We start from the raw sequence: 20,722 nt of genomic DNA, 5'->3' as shown, positions 1-20,722 counted from the left end.
TTTTTTTCTTTTTTGTGTCCCAAGTGAAAAAAGAATGTAAGTAAGCATATTTTAAGTATATTCAAATATTGCAAACTATGTTTCCAGTAGGCGGCACGGTGGAGCAGCAGGTAGTGCGCGTGCCTCACAGCAAGAAGGTCGGCGGTTCGATCAGGCAGGGCATCCCGTGCATGTGTGGGATCTCTCTAGGCACTCTGGCTTCCTCCCACAGACCAAAAACATGCTCATTAGGTTAATTGGTGACTCTAAAATTGTCCTTAGGTGTGAGTGTGAACGTGAATGGTTGTTCGTCTGTATATGTTGCCCTGCGATCGGCTGGTTCAGGGTGTACCCCGCCCCTTGCCTGTTGACAGCTGGGATAGGCTCCAGCTCCCCCCGCAACCCCAGAAAGTGGATAGTCGGGTATAGACAATGGATGGATGGATGGATGGATGGATGGATGTTTCCCGTATATTTATATTTTTAGTAAAATGTAAGTTCAATATTTAAAAGTGCACTTTTGAGGTAATTGCTGTCAAGTATTTTGAAGTACATTTGTGTGTGTGTTTTTACTCTGTATATATCCATTTGCCATTCAGCGTTACATATACAGATACACCAAAGCATGTCCACACAAGGCCAATCATTCCAGACTTCTAGCCTACAATAAAAATCAGATGCAGACCTTTGAGTACGTAGTATGCAAACCCCTGGTTGAAGAGAACAAACACCAAGGACAGAGAGTAGCATTGCATCACTGATTGCTTCACACATTCTCACACACACAGACTCCGAGTCTGTGTGTTGCTGAGTTTGTGTGATTATTATGAACACAATGAGTGATTTACTGCAGCATTGTCAAGCATGACAATTACATGGCATAGTTGTAAATTGTTGTTTACAAAGTAAAAATGGTACCATACTTGCACAAGGGGCTAATGGTATACCCCAGTGCGTAAAGGTTTTTCATTTTTGTTTTTTGTTTTTTAATTTTTAATAACGGTTTGTAAGAAGAGAAAACAAAATGAACACATAACAACAGTAAACTTCCCTTTCCCCTTGAATGGAGTAACAGTTTACAACAAACCCCACTTAAGTAGACAGAATCTAAGGTTGTCCTTAGATTGGCATTTACCCAACTAGGCTAACTCACATACGATGCTTTTTTAAAGTAAATAGACCTGACACACCTTTTAACCTCTATGTATCAAAATACCTTTTAAGTTTTTTAATCACTATCAATCAGCAGATTGTAATAATTTCTCCCTTTTTGTGCTCTTGTCAGTGCAGTGAATAGAATGCAGTCTATAAAATGTGTCCTTCAGTGTGTTGGCAGAAATCAGTCCTCCCTTACAAAAATAAGTTTATTTAAGTATACAATTAGTATACTTCTTTTAAACTAAAAATAAGAGAGTATACTTTCAGTTTACTTTTGATGTACTTATCAGAGATATACCAAGTTATACTTAAGTATACTTGGCTTATACTAAAAAGTATACAGAAAAGTGTAAGTATATTTGGCTTATACTTGTACTTGAACTTTTGATCGAGATATACTTGGGAAAAGTATAATAATGTTCAAGTATATTTGGATTGCAGTTGCTTGCTTATTGCTTATTCTTTTGATAGTAGCCTATTAAAATATTCTTCCCATACATATTGGCTTCTTTGAAGTACACTGCAGCATGCTGCTATAGTAGTCTAGCAGTACATTTTTAAGTGTGAAAATAATATAGAAATAGTAAACAGTGTCAATAATAGTAAGTATGATTTTAAATTCTCTTAAAGAAAACTTTACTTGCAGTGTAAAAACTATTAAACTATTAGTATACTGAAATTTTACTCAAGCTCAAATACACAGTGGGCCAAGATAAAAAAAAAAAAATGTTCCAAGTCGAGGGCCAGGCTGGTTCAATGTTTATTGAAAACTGATTAAAATGACCTTATCGTACATATTGAACCTGGAACTAACAAAGCCTATAAGTTACTGCCCATAAAACAACATTAATCATTAAATAAATGAAAAATCAGTTGTATTCATTTTTAATGGCTTTATCTGCAGCTTTCCATAGTAATTTCAAATGAAAATATTTTCCCACAGGCCAACAACAGCCAAAAAAGAAAAACCAGACATTCCCAAAGAGAGTCAACATATATTAATCCTGAGTTTGCAGCTCTCTGATACACACTAGTCTAAGCCAGATACTTGAACCGGGAACTAACACAGTTTATAAGAGCTATAAACAAATACAAGAAAAATCAGTTGCATTCATTGTATATATACGCGGCTTTTCCAAAGTCATTTACCTGTCATGGTGTTTCATTTCATAGTGTCTTCTTACGTTATATTCTTTCATTACATTCTTTCATTACAGCCACATTGTCTCCACACAGAAGACAAACAGTTTTGCCCTTCACATCCGCAAACATTTTTCAGGGAGAGGGTAGTTGAAAGTTGACCACAGGTAACTAGCTCCATCAGGCTGCTGATGACTGAGTGGGGCAGGGACTCACTCGTTCATGGGCCTTTGATTGATGTGCAAACGCACTGGCAGTGCATTGTGGGACTTGTAGTACAAGTGGTGCGTGCAATATACCCGCGGGCCAGCTCTAATAATAATTAGATATTATCATCCGGGCCAAAGATAATTCCATTGTGGACCAGATTTGGCCTGCGGGCCTTGAATTTGACATATATGAATTAGTTGCTCAAACCAGTAATCTACTTTTGCTCTTTAATTTTCACTACCACTGTGCTTGCAAAATACTACAAGTGGGGTGTTACTTTACGTTGCACTGATATGTATACATCAAAAAAGTCTGCTTTTTCATTGATTACATTGATGATCTGACCCTCCTCTCCTTTATGCATTAAATGAACACCATTTTGCTGAACTGATTCATGCACCGATCCCAGGACAAGACAGAAAGTTAAGATGGTTGATGTTAGCTCAAACCTTTTTCCACAGGATGAAGAAATCCTTCACAAGTTAAATACTCAGTCATGCTACAGCATGGTGTGAGACTTTGGTTTAGGCATGCAAAGAGGACATCATAAACCAGATCCAGAAACAATGTCACCTTCTCTGGTCTCTGGAGGGTTAGGGTCTTTTTTAAAATCAAGGACAACATTTCCTCCCGGCTTAAGAGAAGAGGGACCATTCATCTTATTATCAATGCACAGTTCAAAAACCAGCATCTGTGATGGTATGGGGTTGCATTAGTACACATGGCATGTCTAACCTGCACATTTGTGAAGGCCCCATTAATGCTGAGCAATATATAGAGGTTTTGAAGCAACGTATGCTGCCAAACTGTTGAATAACTCAACACATGACTATAAATGGTTCTGCTGTGGAGAGGGTGAGTGGCACCAAATTTCTGGGGGTGCACATCACTGAGGACCTCTCCTGCACAATAAATACTAATTCACAGGCCAAGAAAGCCCAGCAGTGCCTCTACGTCCTCTGCAAATTAAAGCCAGCAGCCACTACACCCATCATGTGCTCTTTCTACCATTGGCACTGCCTACAACCACAAGACTGTGCAGTACATAGTGAATACCACTGGAAAAATCATTGGTGCCTCACTCCCCTCCCTCCTGAACATCTACAACACCCACCTTATGCCGAGATCAGACTGCACAAATCTATATGTCTACAGCCATGTGATGCAACATGCTAAATGACCTGTAATGCATGGCTATCATGCCAGAATTTTTTTGTTTTGACATGCGTAGTGTGACATCTCCCACAACATGTTCCTGAACAGCTCCCATACCAATCAGGTGCTCACTCTAGAGCTCTGTCAGGTAACCATGGTGAAGAGGAGAAGGAGGGATGTTCAAATTGCTGCTATAAGGTGGGACAACAAAAGTTTGTTGAGCTGTGTCAACAGTACCCCTGCCTATTCACTGTTTCCTGGTAGGAATACAATGACTGGGTCAAAAAATACAAATGTTGGTGAGAAATAGTGGAATCACTTCATCAGCCAGGCGAGTAGCTGGCTATGTGTTCATAACATTATCCCCAGCCCTAATGCAGGAATATGCTTATCTTCATTCCAATAGATATGGTTAGCTAGGTTCTAATTCCACATCTATAGGCCTAAGTTTACATTGCCTCTTGCATTTGCTTTACTGTACACAAGCCATCATCACACACAGCGTGTCTGTCAGTTTCATTGACAATTGCTTCACCCACCTCACTGATGACAGAATTCATGCGTGATCATGAAGAAAGACATGCTATGATTGGTCAGGGTCATACATGTTGTCTTGCCACTCACACGACCAAGACACATTGAGAGTGAGATTGTTAGATATGAGATGGTGACCATCGTCAAAAACAAAAAAAATCATGCAGTCTGATCTCTCTCCCACTTCTCTCCTCTGTACCCAAATAGACTGGACTGTAATACAGTGCATTCAGAAAGTATTCACACCCCTTCACTTTCCCAATATTTTGTTAAGTTAAAGCATTTTTCCAAATTAAATTGGATTAAATTACTTTTTTGCCTCTTCAGTCTACACACAATACCTCATAATTACAAAGTGAAAAGGTTCTTTTTAGAAATTTTTGCAAATTTATTAGAAATAAAAATTGAGCTCAGGCAGAACTGGGAGACTAGTCAAGACAGAGGGAAAGATGAATGGAGCAAAGTACAGAGAGCTCCTCTATGAAAATCTGCTCCAGAGTGCTCAGGACCTCAGACTGGAGCAAAGGTTTACCTTCCAACAGGACAATGACCCTAAGCACACAGCCAAGACAACGAAAGAGTGGCTTCAGGACAACTCTGTGAATGTCCTTGGGTGGCCCAGCCAGAGCCCAGACTTGAACCTGATTGAACATCTCTGGAAAGACCTGAGAACAGCTGTGCAGTAATGCTCCCCATTTAACCTGGCAGAGCTTGATAGGATCTACAGAGAAGAATGGGAGAAACACCCCAAATATAGGTGTGCCAAGCTTGTATCCCCATACCCAAGAAGACTAGAGGCTGTAATCACTGCCAAGGGTGCCTTAACAAAGTACTGAGTAAATGGTGTGAATGCCATATTTTAGTTTTTTATTTTTAATAAATTTGCAAAAATTTCTAAAAACCTTTTTCACTTTGTCATTATGAGGTATTGTGTGTACAGTGATCCTGATACAAGAATTTAATTCGTTTTGGAAAAAGGCTGTTAAATAACTAAATGTGGGGAAAGTAAAGGGGTGTGAATACTTTCCAAATGCACTGTATATAACACACTAACGCTGATGTTTTTTTTTTTATTTTATTTTAAATCTATGGATAAAACAGGTGAAAAAGAAAAAGGAATCTCCAGTAACAGTTTATTTCTGATTCGAAAGGCAAGCTTTTAGGGGGCAGATGTCTGAAACAAACTTACTGCAACAATATTGCTTACAATAATGCTCATACAGTAAAGAACAGTAACATCCTGATGCTACAGCACAGTCTAAGAAATCACAGAAATAAGAAATTTTTTTTGTGAAGGGTTGCAGTATTCAGGCTCCATCTGTAGCAACAGAGACAAAGTGGTACACCTAACGCAGGAAAACTTGCAAGATGTGACATGTTCATATTTCAGTATTGCACAGGATGATAAAGTCATGAAGTGAGTAAATCTCCTTTTTATGTCTGTTCTCGTCAGAAATCCACTCATCATCATCATTATGCCACCTTAATTTAATGATACAATCACTCGTCGTTTTCAAATGATATGCCTTATTTTTCGTCCCCAGATTCCAGCTCATACAGAGTTGGGTCCTGTTGGCTTAAGCTTTTGGTATTTGAGTGAGTGCTGCAAGTGACTCAGCATTTGTGGACTGATAACAAAGTCCTATTTCCCTGTGAAAGAGCACAGAGGAGCCTGACTGTTTCCATGCTGTGTGAAGTTACCTCCAAGCACTGCCAACTAAACAAAGGGGAAATATTGTACATTGATGTAGGCCTGCTGTCAGCTTTTTGCAGCTATTGATATGAGCATCAGTCACACATAACTTGTTATTGGAATGCATTGCTTCAGTTTGTGCTTATCCTATATTGGGTTTGTCATGTGTAGGAACAATGCATGTAGAGCAGATAAAATATGAAAAAAGCAGTGCAATGATTTACACAAGGATGGAAAAACAAACAATAATGTTTCAAACTGCAAAAGCTAAAATCTATACAGCTGCACATGCTTTATGAAATATAGACAATGGTTAACATACTTGTATGGTGCCATACTGTTGTTGTGATATGCTGAAATACACATATTCTGACTCTTCAACCAAATATTTATGCATACACACACAATAGCCACTGTGGATGACACAAAAAGAGAATTTGATTAATTAGATTTTGATGATTCAAAACATCCAATTTGAATGGATGAAGAGGTACTGCAGTTCTGGCAATGGCTGTGTTACTAGGGTCATGTGGCTCTGCTGGCAGTAGCAAGTGTCACAGTAGAATTTTTGCTTCTTCAAAGCAATGTAAGTGTGAGCCAGGCACTCACTGTAGAGGCATTGTGGGCCTATTTTCCAGTGGTTGAGTTCCTGTGGACAAAATGTTGGGTGAGTCTTCTGGGTCAACAATGCCAGAGGGCAGGAGTTGTGTTCCACAGGGATGGAGGACCCAGAGGGCACTGAGTAACCCAGACGGGAGGCACTCATGGTGAGCTGTTGAGCGATCCAAGAGGGTTGACACACTGTTGTTGAGAACAAGACAGGAAGGAGCACAGATCATGGTTGAGCTACAATGTGAAACATGTGTCCATTAGTGTTGTATAAACCATATGTACAATTATAAGCAGACATCATGTTCCTTTGAAGTAATTACCTTAGAGGCCCACAAACTCTTTCAATACAGCTATATACCATGGGTACAATGTTCATGTAATGTGCTGTGCATAGTAAAGTTACACCCACTTGTCACCCATGTTTGCCTAATCATTAGCTTGCTTATTTGTAGCAGGCATTGAGGATGGTTGCATACAGAATAACGGGTGAGCAACACTAATAGTCTACAGTCATGCTAACAGTTCTTTCAGGCTGTACTTAGTCACAGCTGAGCTTTGAGCTATGTGCTAACATCAGCATGCTAACACACTAACAAATGATGTTAATGATAAGGAGGTCTGTTTAACATGTTCAACATCTTTGTTTAGCGCATCAGCATGAGTACATTTACTGTTGGGAATTTACAGCAGGGAAAATAAGTATTGAATGCGTCAACATTTTGGGCTGTAAATATATTTCTAATAATCCACAAATACAAACAAATCAAAACAATAAGTCCATTAATTATGTAATGTGAAATAAATGAAATGACGAAGGCAAGGAATATTGAACACATGAAGAAGAGGAGGTACAAAAAGGCATGGAAAGCCAAGAAACCAGCTGAATTCTGTCAGTATTTAGAATGCAATCCCGCCCCCTATCAGTGCAAATGAATATCAGCAGTTTCAGTCCTAATTGACGGCCTGTAAAAAGGTTTGTCATTACCAAGGTGTCACACAAGAAACATCTCATGATGGGTAAAAGCAAAGAGCTCTCACAAGATCTTTGCAACCTCTTTGTTGCAAAACATAGTGATGGCATTGGTTACAGATGAATTTCTAAACTTCTGAACGTTCCAATGAGCACTGTTGGAACCATTATCCAGAAGTGGAAGGAACATTATTTCACCTTAAACCCACCACAACCAGGTGCTCCTCATAAGAGGAGTCAAAAGAATAATCCAAAGAGTTGTCAAAAAGCCAAGGACCACTCATGGAGAGCTTCAGAAAAACCTGGAATCAGCAGATATACTTGTTTCAAAGACCACAATAAGTAATGCACTCAAATGCCATGGCCTCTATGCACACTCACCACGCAAGACTCCACTAATGAAGAAAAAACATGTTGAAGCTTGTTTGAAGTTTGCTGCACAACATTTGGACAAGCCAATGAAATACTGGGAGAATATAGTCTGGTCAGATGAGACCATAATTGAACATTTTGGATGTCACAGCACACACCATGTTTGGAGAAGAAATGACACTACAAATCACCCCAAAAACACCATACCAACAGTGAAGTTTGGAGATGGGAACATCATGGTGTGGGGTTGTTTTCCAGCACATGGTACTGGCAGACTTCATATAATTGAAGGAAGAACAGAGAAATGTACAGAGACATTCTTGATAATAATCTGCTACCATCCACTCGATGCTGAAGCTGAAGCTAAAGTGTACATTTCAGAAAGACAACGATCCCAAACAAACAGCCAAGGAAACTCTCAACTGGTTTCAGAGAAAGAAAATAAAGCTGCTAGAGCGGCCCAGTCAATCACCCGACTTAAATCCAATTTAAAATCTATGGAACGAACTGAAGATCAGAGTTCATAGAAGAGACCACCGGAACCTTCAAGATTTGATGAGAGTTTGTGTGGAAGAATGTGCCAAAATTACTCCTGAGCAATGCATGTGACTAGTTTCTTCATACAGGAGGCGTCTTGACGCTGTCATTACCAACAAAGGCTTTCCTACCAAGTATTAAATCATTTTCAGGTAGTGTGTTCAATTCTTTTTGCTTGTGTCATTCCACTTTATTTCACATTACTTAATTTATGGACTTATTTGTTTTGAGTTCTTTGTATTTGTGGATTACTTGGGTTGTTACTGACATATGGACTTAATCTTGCAAGTGACGAGCAGCCAGCTCCTGTATAGGATTTGGTTGCATTTGTGTAAGTATATGGAGATCTTATTTATGTTATTTATGTCACGTTGTTGGTCCTCCTAAATTTGTGAATTTGCTCAGCTAAGTTACACTAAAATCAAATATTTAGGTCTAAAATATTAAACACTCATTGTCTACTGTTTTGTTATGATAGAAACAAACACAGGAGTATGTCATTTAGCCTACTTGATTTTCTTGTCAACTGCATCGCTTACTTCTCCAATTTTCTCCATGTACTGTCTGTTTCCATCTTCTATCTATGTATTTCTTTCATGTGTGTGTCCACAGGAAATTGTAGGTGCCAGTTCACTTGTGCATCAGCCTGTACGCTACTTGAGGGCCACCCCCCAGAAGACCTGCCTTGGGCCAACATCCAAGTGAACAAACAGACTTTATCTGCAAAGTTGAATAAGCAATAAAAACAAATTTCTTTTTGAAAGTCAGTATCATGTCCTAGTATTTAAATACATCACTTAATGATCTGCTGTTACCCACCGCCTAATTTACCTGACAACAGTCGAATAAGGGGAGTACTGGCACTTATTTTTTTCCACTTAAAGCACTGAATAGCCCCTTTAGAAATATCTTTACTGACAAAAATGTTGAAGCATTTAATACTTATTTTCCCCACTGTTCATGTCTCTGGTGATAAAACAAGTACTAGACTAATTGAAATTTTCTTCTACTGATGACACTAGATTAAATGTTTGAAGATCACAAACGGTATTTCAGTTCTTCCTGAGAGGATCTTCAGTGTCTGTACCAAATTTCACAGAAATAGATTCAATAGTTGTTGAGGCATTTCAATCAAAACAACCACTGTGAATGTCATGGTGGTGCCATGGTCAGTGGGACGCATCCTCTGGGGAACTTGAATGTCTCCACAAAATTTCATTGCAAGCCATCCCATAGCTGTTAAGGCATTTCTGTCTAAAGTGGTAGTGTGGTAGAGTGACAGACAGACAGACAGACAGACAGACAGACAGACAGACAGACAGACAGACAGTATATAGCAGCAAGCTGTTGTCTAATATCACAGTAATATAATATGAAATGATATCATATATAATATGATTCCTTCCTCATTATTCCATTTTCCATTAAAAAAGGAAATTGTCCTTGCAAGAAATATGAGATTTGGATTTTTGTATTTTAAAGGAGCATTCAACTGGTCTTCAGACTGACAAGACAGTGTTTTCAAATCTGGGTGAATGTGTTCCACAATCGGAGAAAAATGGGACAACTTGTGGTGTAAGAGGGGAGATGTGGCAGTGAAAATGTGTCCCTAGAGTCTACTGGTAGTGTGATTGTGATGTTGCTTTTACCCATGAAAGGAGCTGAGGAGGCCAAAACTCTCAGCTGTGGGGAGGGTACGAGGAACGGCACTGTGGCAAGAGGCTACTGACGATCTGCAAGAGACTGACACTGTTAGACACAGCACAGATATACACTGTAAATATTTCAGTAAACATGAAAGACAATAAAGCCTTCCCCAAAAGAAAGAAAGCAAGCACTCAACACTTACCTATGCATCAGTAAGCTTAAGGTTGGGTTGGATGTTTTTTTATTGTGATGGAAAGTTTGACCTCTTTTTTCAGTTTTGTTGTGTTGAAGGGCTATATTGCTAGGTATACTGTACAAACTTAAACTTATGTCTACATAAGAGATATTATGGAAATAAACATTCCTAGTGTGGAATAATGGAAGAGAATAATGATCAACCAACCATTCATGAAATATGACACACAAGGTAGAAATTCATGGATATTTAGCGTATATATTAACATAACACTGTACAGTTAAAGCTTTAAAATACTTGGTATGTACACGTGCATTTAAAGTGGTAAGACAGCAAAGAGGCATCAGACACATTTAGTGGTATGACATTTAACAGTCTGGATGCTTGCACAGCAGGGCATTAGCTCAAAGGTGCTGCTTACAGTATAGGACAGAACTCCCAACGAGAAAGGTTTGATCACATTACAACAAACCATGATTCTATAGTATTGTGTGATATGGTCAGGATTGTAAGGAGATAATGTTAGAAAAGACTGGAGTTTTAGCTTGACAGACATTTCATTTTTTTTTTTTTTTTTTTTAAATCCAGTAGGTATAGCCACAAAGCCATTTTGTCTGGCAAAGCAAGATTAGACTGAAGACCAAGAAGGATGCAAGGAAAAAAAGGAAGAAAAATACAGTACATGCAATGTTAGCCCTACAGAAAAACCCAAATTCATTTACTTTCCAGAGGTAGGTGGGGCTCCTTACCATTGGTCCATTATGGTCCAACAGTCATGTCATTATGGATGTATTTCACAATTCCAGTCCAAACAAGGCAATTTGTTCCAATCAAAGCTAAAGTGGAACCCATCTTTGAATTGTGATAGTTTACAGTTGGTGTTATGCTAACCCTGTTCCTGTTGCTCACTAATGCTGGTAATTTGCAAAAGAGCTTAAGTCCTGATGTCATCTAATTCACATTGTAACACAATACAATCTTTTGCTAACTGTATGCTAACTATATGCCAGGATATGCCATCCTGTTAGGCTTTCCCTTATCCATGATACCAACCCAAACTCTATCCTTTTTGACCAATCTTGGTATTTACTTATTTTCTTCCTTTCTTTTCACTCCATTGTATTTACAAGTTGGATTCAGCAATATGTGGCACTTTTTGAGCAATGACAGCTTCAGTTTCTTCCATTCCAGAGGACCCAAATAGATAAAGTATTTGGTTCCTTCTATGGCTACTACAATCTTGACAAAGCTTTGTTGGTTATCAAGTTAGTGAGCCTAAAGCTCTTCCAAGATATTTAACTGCCACAGTCACAAAATAAGGAAAAGGAATTTGCTATATGTTTTCATTAGACCTGAACTTATAGCGTTGACTTTCACCACTTGCTTTCGTTCTGAAAAAGTTGAGCTTTGATTTGATCCATTACAGTCAAACCCAATAATAAAATAATTTCTGACACGACCAGTTGTTTTGATTTCATGGAATGTCTGTATGGGAAAACTCCTTACATTTGAACATGACAAAGTCAGTGTCTTCAAGAACACCCAATAAATGGGCTGTTTGCTTCAAAAGCAAAAATGGAACATTTTTGGAAAAACAATCATATAAGCTGTGGATGGTGGATGAAATGAATACTAGGGATAGTACTTCAATATCAAACTGAACAAATTCCTTTAACTCTAATATTTCCAACCCTACTTGATTATATTTATTTGCCATATCATTCACCCCAAGGATTACTGCCAATACCAGAACACCATTAAGCACATGAAACTGCACATCTAGTATTTCTGTAGGTATACCATGGGGCAGAAAACAACATTTGACAGACCTCAGGTTTCTCTTCATTGGTAAAATTGGCTCCTAATCAAAATTTAGGATAAGTTGATATGTTGGCAGAGAACATGGAAATGTGTGTGAGTTGTATATATCTGTTTGGACAGAGCAAGGGTATCACAGAGAGGAGATCACACTGGTTTCCTTCTTTTACCTTAGCCAAAATACATGTTACACTCACGCAATATGTTCCTATTCCTTCTATTTAAGTTCAAACAGTATAGTCACTAGTCAGTTATAATCCTGTAGTATTGCTGACTAGCAGAGACAATGACAGCAGACACTAAGATTTACCAAAAGCATTTCAACCAGATCGAGAACCATCTCAAAATTTACATCATATGCATCAGATCTTTGTTTTTTTGGGGGGGTTTTTTGTTTTTTTAAAGCTCATCACCATTTCTGCTGACAAATTTCAAAATCTCACAATTCCTTTTTTTTTTTTGCTACTGAGTTTAAATCAACTTGGAGTTATTTGCATCATCACCCAGCCACAATGCAACTGACAAGAAATAAATGCTGTTATTCCACATCACTAGCTGCTGGAACATGATCATTTCTGCCACTAAGAAGCTTATAGTGTTTGTAACTGGAGGTATAAAAATATAAACTCACCACATGGCATTCTATGGCCTATACAGCAGGAAAAAAAACTATGCCATGGGAGTGCAAACTCATAAAAAAAAAAAAACTCGATTTACTGACAAACATGATACTATATATACAGTATATATCAAATCTTCCCTTTCTTGGAAAAATTATTGAAAGTTGTTTTTCAACAAACGCATGCTTTCATGATGCAGAACAATCGTTTTAATGCATTTCAGTCTGGATTTCGTCCACACCACAGCACTGAGACTGTACTAATCAAAGATTTAAATGACATACATCTGAATAATGATGCTTCCAAAACCTCAGTCTTAGTATTATTAGATCTCAGTGCTGCCTTTGATACGGTTGATCATGACATACTTCTTGACAGACTGGAAAAGTGGGTGGGACTTACTGGCACTGCACTACACTGGCTCAAATCCTATTTACAAGATAGAGACTACTTTGTGTCAATTGGTGAGCATGTGTCTGAACGAAAAAAGATAATGATTGGGGTGCCACAAGGGTCCATTCTCAGACCACTTCTTTTCAATATCTACATGTTGCCCCTAGCTCAGATTATGGAGCATCATAATATTGCTTATCATACTTACGCAGATGATACACAACTTTATATTTCTGTGTCATCACATGACTACAGTCCCTTACTTTCACTGAGTGAGTGTATTCATCAAATCAATGAGTGGATGTGCCAGAATTTTCTTCAGCTTAATGCAGATAAGACAGAAGTGATTGTTTTTGGCCCCAAAAATGAAAGGTCAAAGATCAGTGCTCAACTTAACTCCATGTCACTGACAACAACAGATAAAGCCAGAAATCTTGGTGTAATTATTGATTCGGACCTGAATTTTAACAAACATTTAAAGCTGATTACCAAATCAGCCTACTACCACCTGAAAAATATAACCAGAATCAAGGGTTGTCTGTCCAAAGAAGACATGGAAAAACTTGTTCATGCATTCATTTTCAGTAGGTTGGACTATTGCAATGGAGTCTTTACTGGCCTAAACAAAAAATCAATTAGGCAACTACAACTGATCCAAAATGCGGCTGCATGAGTCCTTACAAACACCAGAAAAATGGACCATATCACACCAGTCCTCAGATCACTACATTGGCCTCCTGTGAGTCAAAGAATAGACTTTAAAATCTTACTGTTGGTCTATAAAGCATTAAATGGTCTAGGACCAAAATATATTCTAGATTTATTGACTCCATATGAAGTATCCAGACCTCTCAAGTCATCAGGGACAGGTCTATTGTGTGTTCCCAGAATCAGAACCAAACGAAGTGAAGCAGCTTTCAGTTATTATGCTCCTCACCTGTGGAACATTCTCCCTGCACACCTGAGGTCTGCACCAAGTGTCAGCTCATTTAAATCCGGGTTGAAAACATTATTATTTGCTACAGCTTTTACTTAAAGTAAATGTATTTGCTCAATGGTTTTAATCATTTTTAATTGCTAAATTATTGTCTTTTACTGGTGTCTGTTTTTAATTTTCCTTTAATTGTATTTTATTTTTATTTTTTTGTTCTCTTCTAATCAAAATGTATGATTTTTATGCTTCTGTAAAGCACTTTAAATTGCCTAGTGTATGATTTGTGCTATACAAATAAATTTGCCTTGCCTTGCCTTGCCTATACAGTAGGGAGAGGACAAAATATTGATGCAGGAATATATTGTATAACTTCCTCTTGCAATACATTATCAATGGTGCCAAATATCGATATTTGTATTAAAATGCAGCAGCAGGAATGGATTCCCCTGCCAATTACACCAGAGCTGGATGTGGAAAAGTTGCAATCAGTGTGTATGTGTGTGTATGTGTTAAAGGGGCACTGAACTAAGATGGTGGGGCAGTAAGCCAGTCAGTGCTGTGCTTTGCGTAGATCACATGATGAATTACAGGAATGATGCTGTCTCCTTCGCCTCTGAGGTAAGAATTTGAATGGCAGAAGCAGAAAAACGCATGATTACAAGTTCTGAAATGTAATGGACAGAAATACCCTCCATCTGTTTTCTCTCCATTTTGTGATCGATTAATGTTGCCACTTGCCAGATCCCTGATGAAGTGATTTTAAAGCTAACGCTTGGTAAAGCTAATGCCCCTGATAAAGCTATTGTAAAGGTAATGCTTGATAAAGCTAAGACCCCTGATAAAGCTTGAGACAACTGTTGAATGATGTTAAATGAACCTGTAATGTGCGTTTGTCAGTCAAAATGGACACAAACCTGACGAAGATGTCATATGTAGTATGGCAGTTCAAGATTTCTATATCTGCACAATGATTTTAAGCATTCTAAACGCTAAATTATTGTCTTACTGGCTTCTGTTTTTAATTTTCCTTTAAATGTATTTTATTTTACTTTTATTTTTCTATTCTAACTTTTTTCTTTCTTTCTCTCTTTCTTTGAAATGTATGATTTTAATGTATTTTTATGCTTCTGTAAAGCACTTTGAATTGCCTGGTGTATGAATTGTGCTATACAAATAAATTTGCCTTGCCTTGCCTAGATCAGGACCTGCAAGTTTCAAGAAACTGCTTGTTTTGTTTTTTATTTTTTTAGGACTTTTTAGCCTTAATGATAGAAACAGCTGACAGTACGACAGGAAAAGGGGCAGAGAGAGAGGGGACGACATGCAGCAAATGAGCTGCAAGTGGGAGTCGAACCTGCAGCCACTGCAGAGGACTGACAGCCTTAATACATGGGGTGCACACCCTATCACCTGAACTATGGGGGTGCCCCAAGTAACTGCTTGTTAATTTTAATGAAGTGCAAAATAGAAATCAGTAGTTGAGAGGAAGGAAAAATACACAAATCTGAAACTATAGAGCATTTTTTAGAAAATGTGCATAATTTGGATTAAATTGTGCAAACAAAGACTACCTGTGTCGTCACATAAGGGAAGTTTATGTACATTTCCAACTAACTAGGCTATCTGATTCAAATTACACATCAAGGTGAGGCTTCAAAGAAATTGATCATTCGAGTGTGAGTGCAGTTAAGATCGGTCCCCCCCTGTCTTGGGGACCACAACTGCCCCTGTAGAGTGAGCCATTCATTTTTCTGAAACATTTTGTGATCATACTTTCTTTCAAACTTTTTTTCTAATTCCACAATGGTACCATAGCCCACGGGACGTCACCTCCATGTTCACGACTACTATATTTAAGTTTGTGCTCATGCCATACATGATTGGAAAGCTAAGATTTTTGTGATTCGATTGATGCAAACCATTTAAAGATACAATCACAACAGCAGGTACAATCAATGCCAACAACACACAATCAATTATAAAATTGCAGCAACTCACCAATGTCTCACAGTAACCCACTGATTGATAACACACAACAAAAAGTTTTGTTGCATTGGCAAAGGTAAAGATAATCCAATCCAGTAAAATATTTAGCCCAAAACAAGATGATAATCCATGAAAAGCTGTTTTATCATGTCAAATTTGCTGGCAGATGTGCTAAACCTCCACGTTGTCTCTGTTTTAACTTCAGTAAGTGTGTAAACAAAGATGATATGTTGGTTTCAAATGTACACTTCACTTTGACCTTTTTACAGATACCTCACTGAAACAATTAGGATCTGTTCCTCATTATCTGTTTTCATGTAAAGACTAGCTAATTGCAAATGAAGATGACTGCCGCTTATACAGCTCATGAAATTGGTAAAAAATATATGTAAAATGTCAATCTTCTGTATCATCTATATTGATAGCAATTTTCATTGAACTTGGACTAGGGTAAGGTTACTGTACTGTGGTCCCATTGTGTTTTCCAGCTAATAAGGCCCAGATCATCTGCAGGCATCAATGAGCAAAACAAAATTCAGACAGAAATAAAAACCTTATACTGCAGTTACGTCTCTTACTCAATGCCAGTAGCATCTTCTGACTGCTGGGGATAAAACTTTAGCATGTGACATTTCAGAAATGACCAAATCATACATGTACTCCAAATGGTTCAAGAACAGCTTTCAATTTACTTTGGGTTTGCCTTGGTAGGTGTTTTAGGCTAATTTTACAGGAATTTATCAGAATGGAAAGTGGTTCGAAATCACTGATCAAGCCGTAGCATACACAAAATATGAAGAAGACTCCTCATCAAATGCCATATGCCCCTAAAAATCAGATTGCAGACACAGAGCTTCAATGATTTACAGTAAAAAATAAAAAAAAAATAAAAAAAAAAAGGAGCCAAGCAGAAATCTGGAAAAGAAAAATACTGTCAAATGAGTTTTTGCCCCACGTTGCATATTGAAAAACCTGTGTGGTGTAGTCAAAATGGTGCAGTCATTTACAGTGTTAGACAAAAGTCAATAGTCAACAGACAACAGTAATAGATACAGAAATAAAGACAAAATGTGGTGATTAAAGGTTCCAGTGATACCATTGGGGAGAAAAGGAATGTGGACATTGGAGAAAAGTTGAAGGGGACATGGGCAAGTATTTGCCAAGTCTGTATTCTGGACAGCACCCAGACAAAGAAATATCGACAGTTACAAGTAGTTTTTGACTTTGCTGAGTCATTCTCCACCCCACTGGAAGCAATCAGTAGGGTGTAAGCCAAAAAAACAAGTACAAAGAAAACCAGCATTTTTAGATTGAGGTGCAGGTGCGGAAATAAAAAATAAAGTAAGCACATTAAAAAAAGGATTTCTTTCCAGACAGGCATTTGCTCTTAGGCTACACTGTGTATGTAATGTATAATAGGCTTTGTAAGGCATACACATACACAGGGAATACGGTATCATGTGTGCTGAACTCAGATATAATGTTAGCTAACAGTTAAAAGTCCACCCCAAAGCATTTTAAGAAATGCGACTGCTGTCAACTCAGGTCAAATGAGAAGATCAGCATCAATTGTATATTTCTCATCAAGTATATTTCTTCACATTTCAGAATTCCTTTAACTTGACTAGAATTTAATTCTAATTCTCAAACCTAATTTGAGAGATCTGTACTTCCAGTCAAAATGTTACCATATCTTATAGTCATTCTAGTTTGATTGTTGACTAATTCAAGGTTGGATGAGGTGTACCACGTTCCCTGAGTTTCGTGCAGTGCCGCAAACAAGCCTTCATATAACTTAATACATCCCCTCTGTGTTACCAGACAAACCTCTGCTGATGACCTCAGATGCAGAAGAGGGTGCTACATTTTGAGTTTAGAGTCTAAAGTCAGCCATGATGGTGAGTCAGAATAGTCTTGAATCACTTCCTCTTCCTGTCAGTGTGTGGATTTATAGATCCAAAATCACGTGGTTACACTTTCTTGAATCACCTGTTTGTTGAGTTAATTCCCTAATTTCATGGTGGGGTGGGGTGTGGGGGGGTGGGCTGAAAGTTGATGTACTTAAAAGAAGTTCAATTAAGAAATGAGGAGTAAGCTACTTCAGACTGCTGAGACAAATTGCAGAGCTAACTCCAAGTCATATTATATATTTGTACATTGACTAGACTGAGATTGAGGGACACACTAGTCATATGCCATGTTTGAATGCCCTCCACCTACCTTCCTCTTGCCACAGCCTTCCAGTCCGCACCTCTAACAAATCAATTTTTCATATGGAAGGAGAATGTAGTATTAGAGCATCCAAACATGGACATGCATAACTGTGTGCATGGCTATATAAGAACAAAGCACTAGATGGTGCTAGAGATGAAATTACAGAAATTGCAAAAGGGTGAGCTGATGGAGGCAACAACCCTGGACAAGAAGTTAAGGTGCCCCATCCTCATCTACAGCTGTCTCATCAGCATGTGTGTGAAATCAAAGCTGAAACACTAAAGGAGTCAGTATACTTCAAACAAAGTTGTTGTTGGAAGGCCAATCAGCCTCTCACAACCCTCACCTAAAACCCTAGCAACAGTGGAATTTGGGGGGCTGCATCCAGCATTTTTTGTAACTTTTCAAAACTGACAAACCAACAAGCATGCCAACTTGGCATGACTGCAGCGATTAGCCAGGTGTGCATAGCTCATTTTTTGTAATCCTTCACACAACTACCACCACAGATTACAATGCCACGAATTCTTTCGAGGTGAGACTATCATGTCTCACCCTTCTCTACAACAGATATCTCACCCCACCTTTGTGTGTGGCCACCCCAAACAGCTATAAACACTTTTGCTTTAAGACATGTTTGGACAACACTTTGTAGATCCTAATTTGTTTGAAGCATCTGAACCCCAAAGCATCCAAGTGCCTCATCAACGAAGGAGAATGCTTGCACTAAAAGACATGTGGTACAGTGTTTGTGTATACAGTATATGAGACTCACTACATTTCAAACAGAGTGGATTTTACATTGAATATAGAGGACAGTATTTAATGTGTCATGGCCCTCATTTGAACCAATGAAAGTATCCAAGTATTCAGTCAATATCTGAATGTCTCTGTGTTTGAATCAATTCATGCATATGTGGTCTCAACCTGAAGAATCTAAACGCTAAAAACTCTCATTAAAAAGCTTCTATTAATGTCCTTCTGTAGACCAATCAGCAGCCTCAGAATAAAAGGAAGGTGGGACTGCTTGTGCTCCATTTGTCAAATCCCTGAGCAAAGTCACTGAACATTCAGAACCCATTGGCCAAAGCTTAGGCACAGGAAAACAGGAACTGGGAAACAGGAAATCACTCTGTCCTCCTCTCTGTGAGCCCACACTCTCAGGTGATAAAAAGAGAAGGATGATGAGAGTTGTAGTTTTAGCGTCAATAAGGAGCCTGGTGGAAAAGCCTTCAAAAAGGCTTACAGTAAAGGACTTACAGTAGAGCGTCAGTACCGGGGCTGGTAAGAGCTGTAGTATCTGGGGTAGAGGGGTATGTAGTGGTTGGAATGGTTGTACGAGGTGGAGGTACCTGAGGTGAGGTAGGAATTGGAGGGGGTAAAAGCAGGAGAGGAACTGTAGTAGGCATGGGAATAGCTGTGGGAGGAAGAAGGGGAGTGGGGGGAGGAGTACTGGGGCGATGAGGAAGGAGTGTGGAGGACAGAAGAGCGTGTCAGGCTGGACAAGGGTCGAGTTCGGGGTGAGGGACTCCACAGGGAGCGCCTGAGCCCCAGTATTGGGGACCGGTAGGGAGAGGCAGGAGCAGATCCTGGTTGGGTGAGCCTGGTGTTGGTGGTGGATGGAGGAGAGGTATGAGATTCTGGGGTGTAGTGCCTGGAAGGGCCAGAGCTACGGGGTAGAGTGGGGGATAGGTTGACACTGAAACTGTGGGAGTCAACCACAAATGTCCGCACCCCCAGGGTCCACTGTGAGTGAGACAGCCTCAGAGGGGTTGAGGGCGGGGTATGTGCTGACGGAGAGGAGGGGGCCTCCAGAGATGGGGGACTCTCTGTCACTGAAGGGCCAGCCAATGAGGCAACCACTGGTGATGATGGACTGCGAGGGGGTATGTGTGACGTAGGCGAGGCCAGAGCTGAGGCCAGAGCTGCAGCAGCTGCACTGACCACAGATGTGCTAAGGGGCACAGTGGAATCATCGGGAAGAACTGATGTAGGACTAGTAAGGCCTGAAGAGGGGAGACTGACTGGGGCCAAAGTTGAAGTGGAGCCTTGGGCTAGGCTGGAGGCCGAAGCAGAGGCTGGAGGACTTACTTTGGGGGTGCTGGTCTTTCTGCGGGTCAGCCTGCTCCCACGGGTACGATGGGTCTGCTCTTGATCGAAGGCCAAATCCTCCAGGCGCTGGGTGAGGGCCAGTTTCTGCTGGATGGCCATCCGCAGGAGGGAGTTCAGAGTCTTCTTCTCATCCTCTGCTGCAGCCAACTGCCTCTGCATCTCATCCAGCTGGGTCACATACTCATCACACCTGAAAAGAGCAAGGTTTCAACAGTTTGACAGAGAAACAAAATGAAAGAGGGGTAAAAAAAAAAAGAGCAGGTACAAATGTGGAAATGACCACAAGAAAGGTAAAAACAGGCCATCAATTTTAAGTCAAGTAATTTAACATTATTGACTTATTTGCTGTATAGTTGGATTAGAAGATTGATATTATTTTCTTGAACAACCGCTGTAATGTCCTGAGGACCTCTTTAAAACATTTCATTTTTTATATATTAGA

At 39.2% G+C, this 20,722-nt stretch overlaps 1 protein-coding gene across 3 annotated transcripts in view; it reads right to left on the bottom strand.

Moving 5' to 3' along the window:
* Positions 1 to 5,293: 5,293 nt before the first annotated feature.
* The window catches only part of LOC139350909 (protein bicaudal D homolog 1-like), a 108,079-nt gene continuing 92,650 nt past the window's right edge, over positions 5,294 to 20,722 (bottom strand). For 2 of the 3 annotated variants that reach the window (XM_070992579.1, XM_070992577.1), the window contains exon 11: positions 19,321 to 20,470. In XM_070992579.1, coding sequence (XP_070848680.1) covers positions 19,438 to 20,470 — 1,033 coding nt within the window. In that variant the 3' untranslated portion in view covers positions 19,321 to 19,437. Of the gene's footprint in view, positions 6,671 to 10,009; positions 10,094 to 19,320; positions 20,471 to 20,722 lie in introns of those variants that run through there. The other variant, XM_070992580.1, reaches the window with a different exon arrangement.

The sequence above is a fragment of the Chaetodon trifascialis genome, chromosome 22 (genome assembly GCF_039877785.1).
Source record: "Chaetodon trifascialis isolate fChaTrf1 chromosome 22, fChaTrf1.hap1, whole genome shotgun sequence".
Classification (NCBI taxonomy): Eukaryota; Metazoa; Chordata; class Actinopteri; order Chaetodontiformes; family Chaetodontidae; genus Chaetodon; species Chaetodon trifascialis.
The sequence above is the reverse complement of the archived record's forward strand: the minus strand, read 5'-3'. Positions and strand labels throughout refer to the sequence as shown.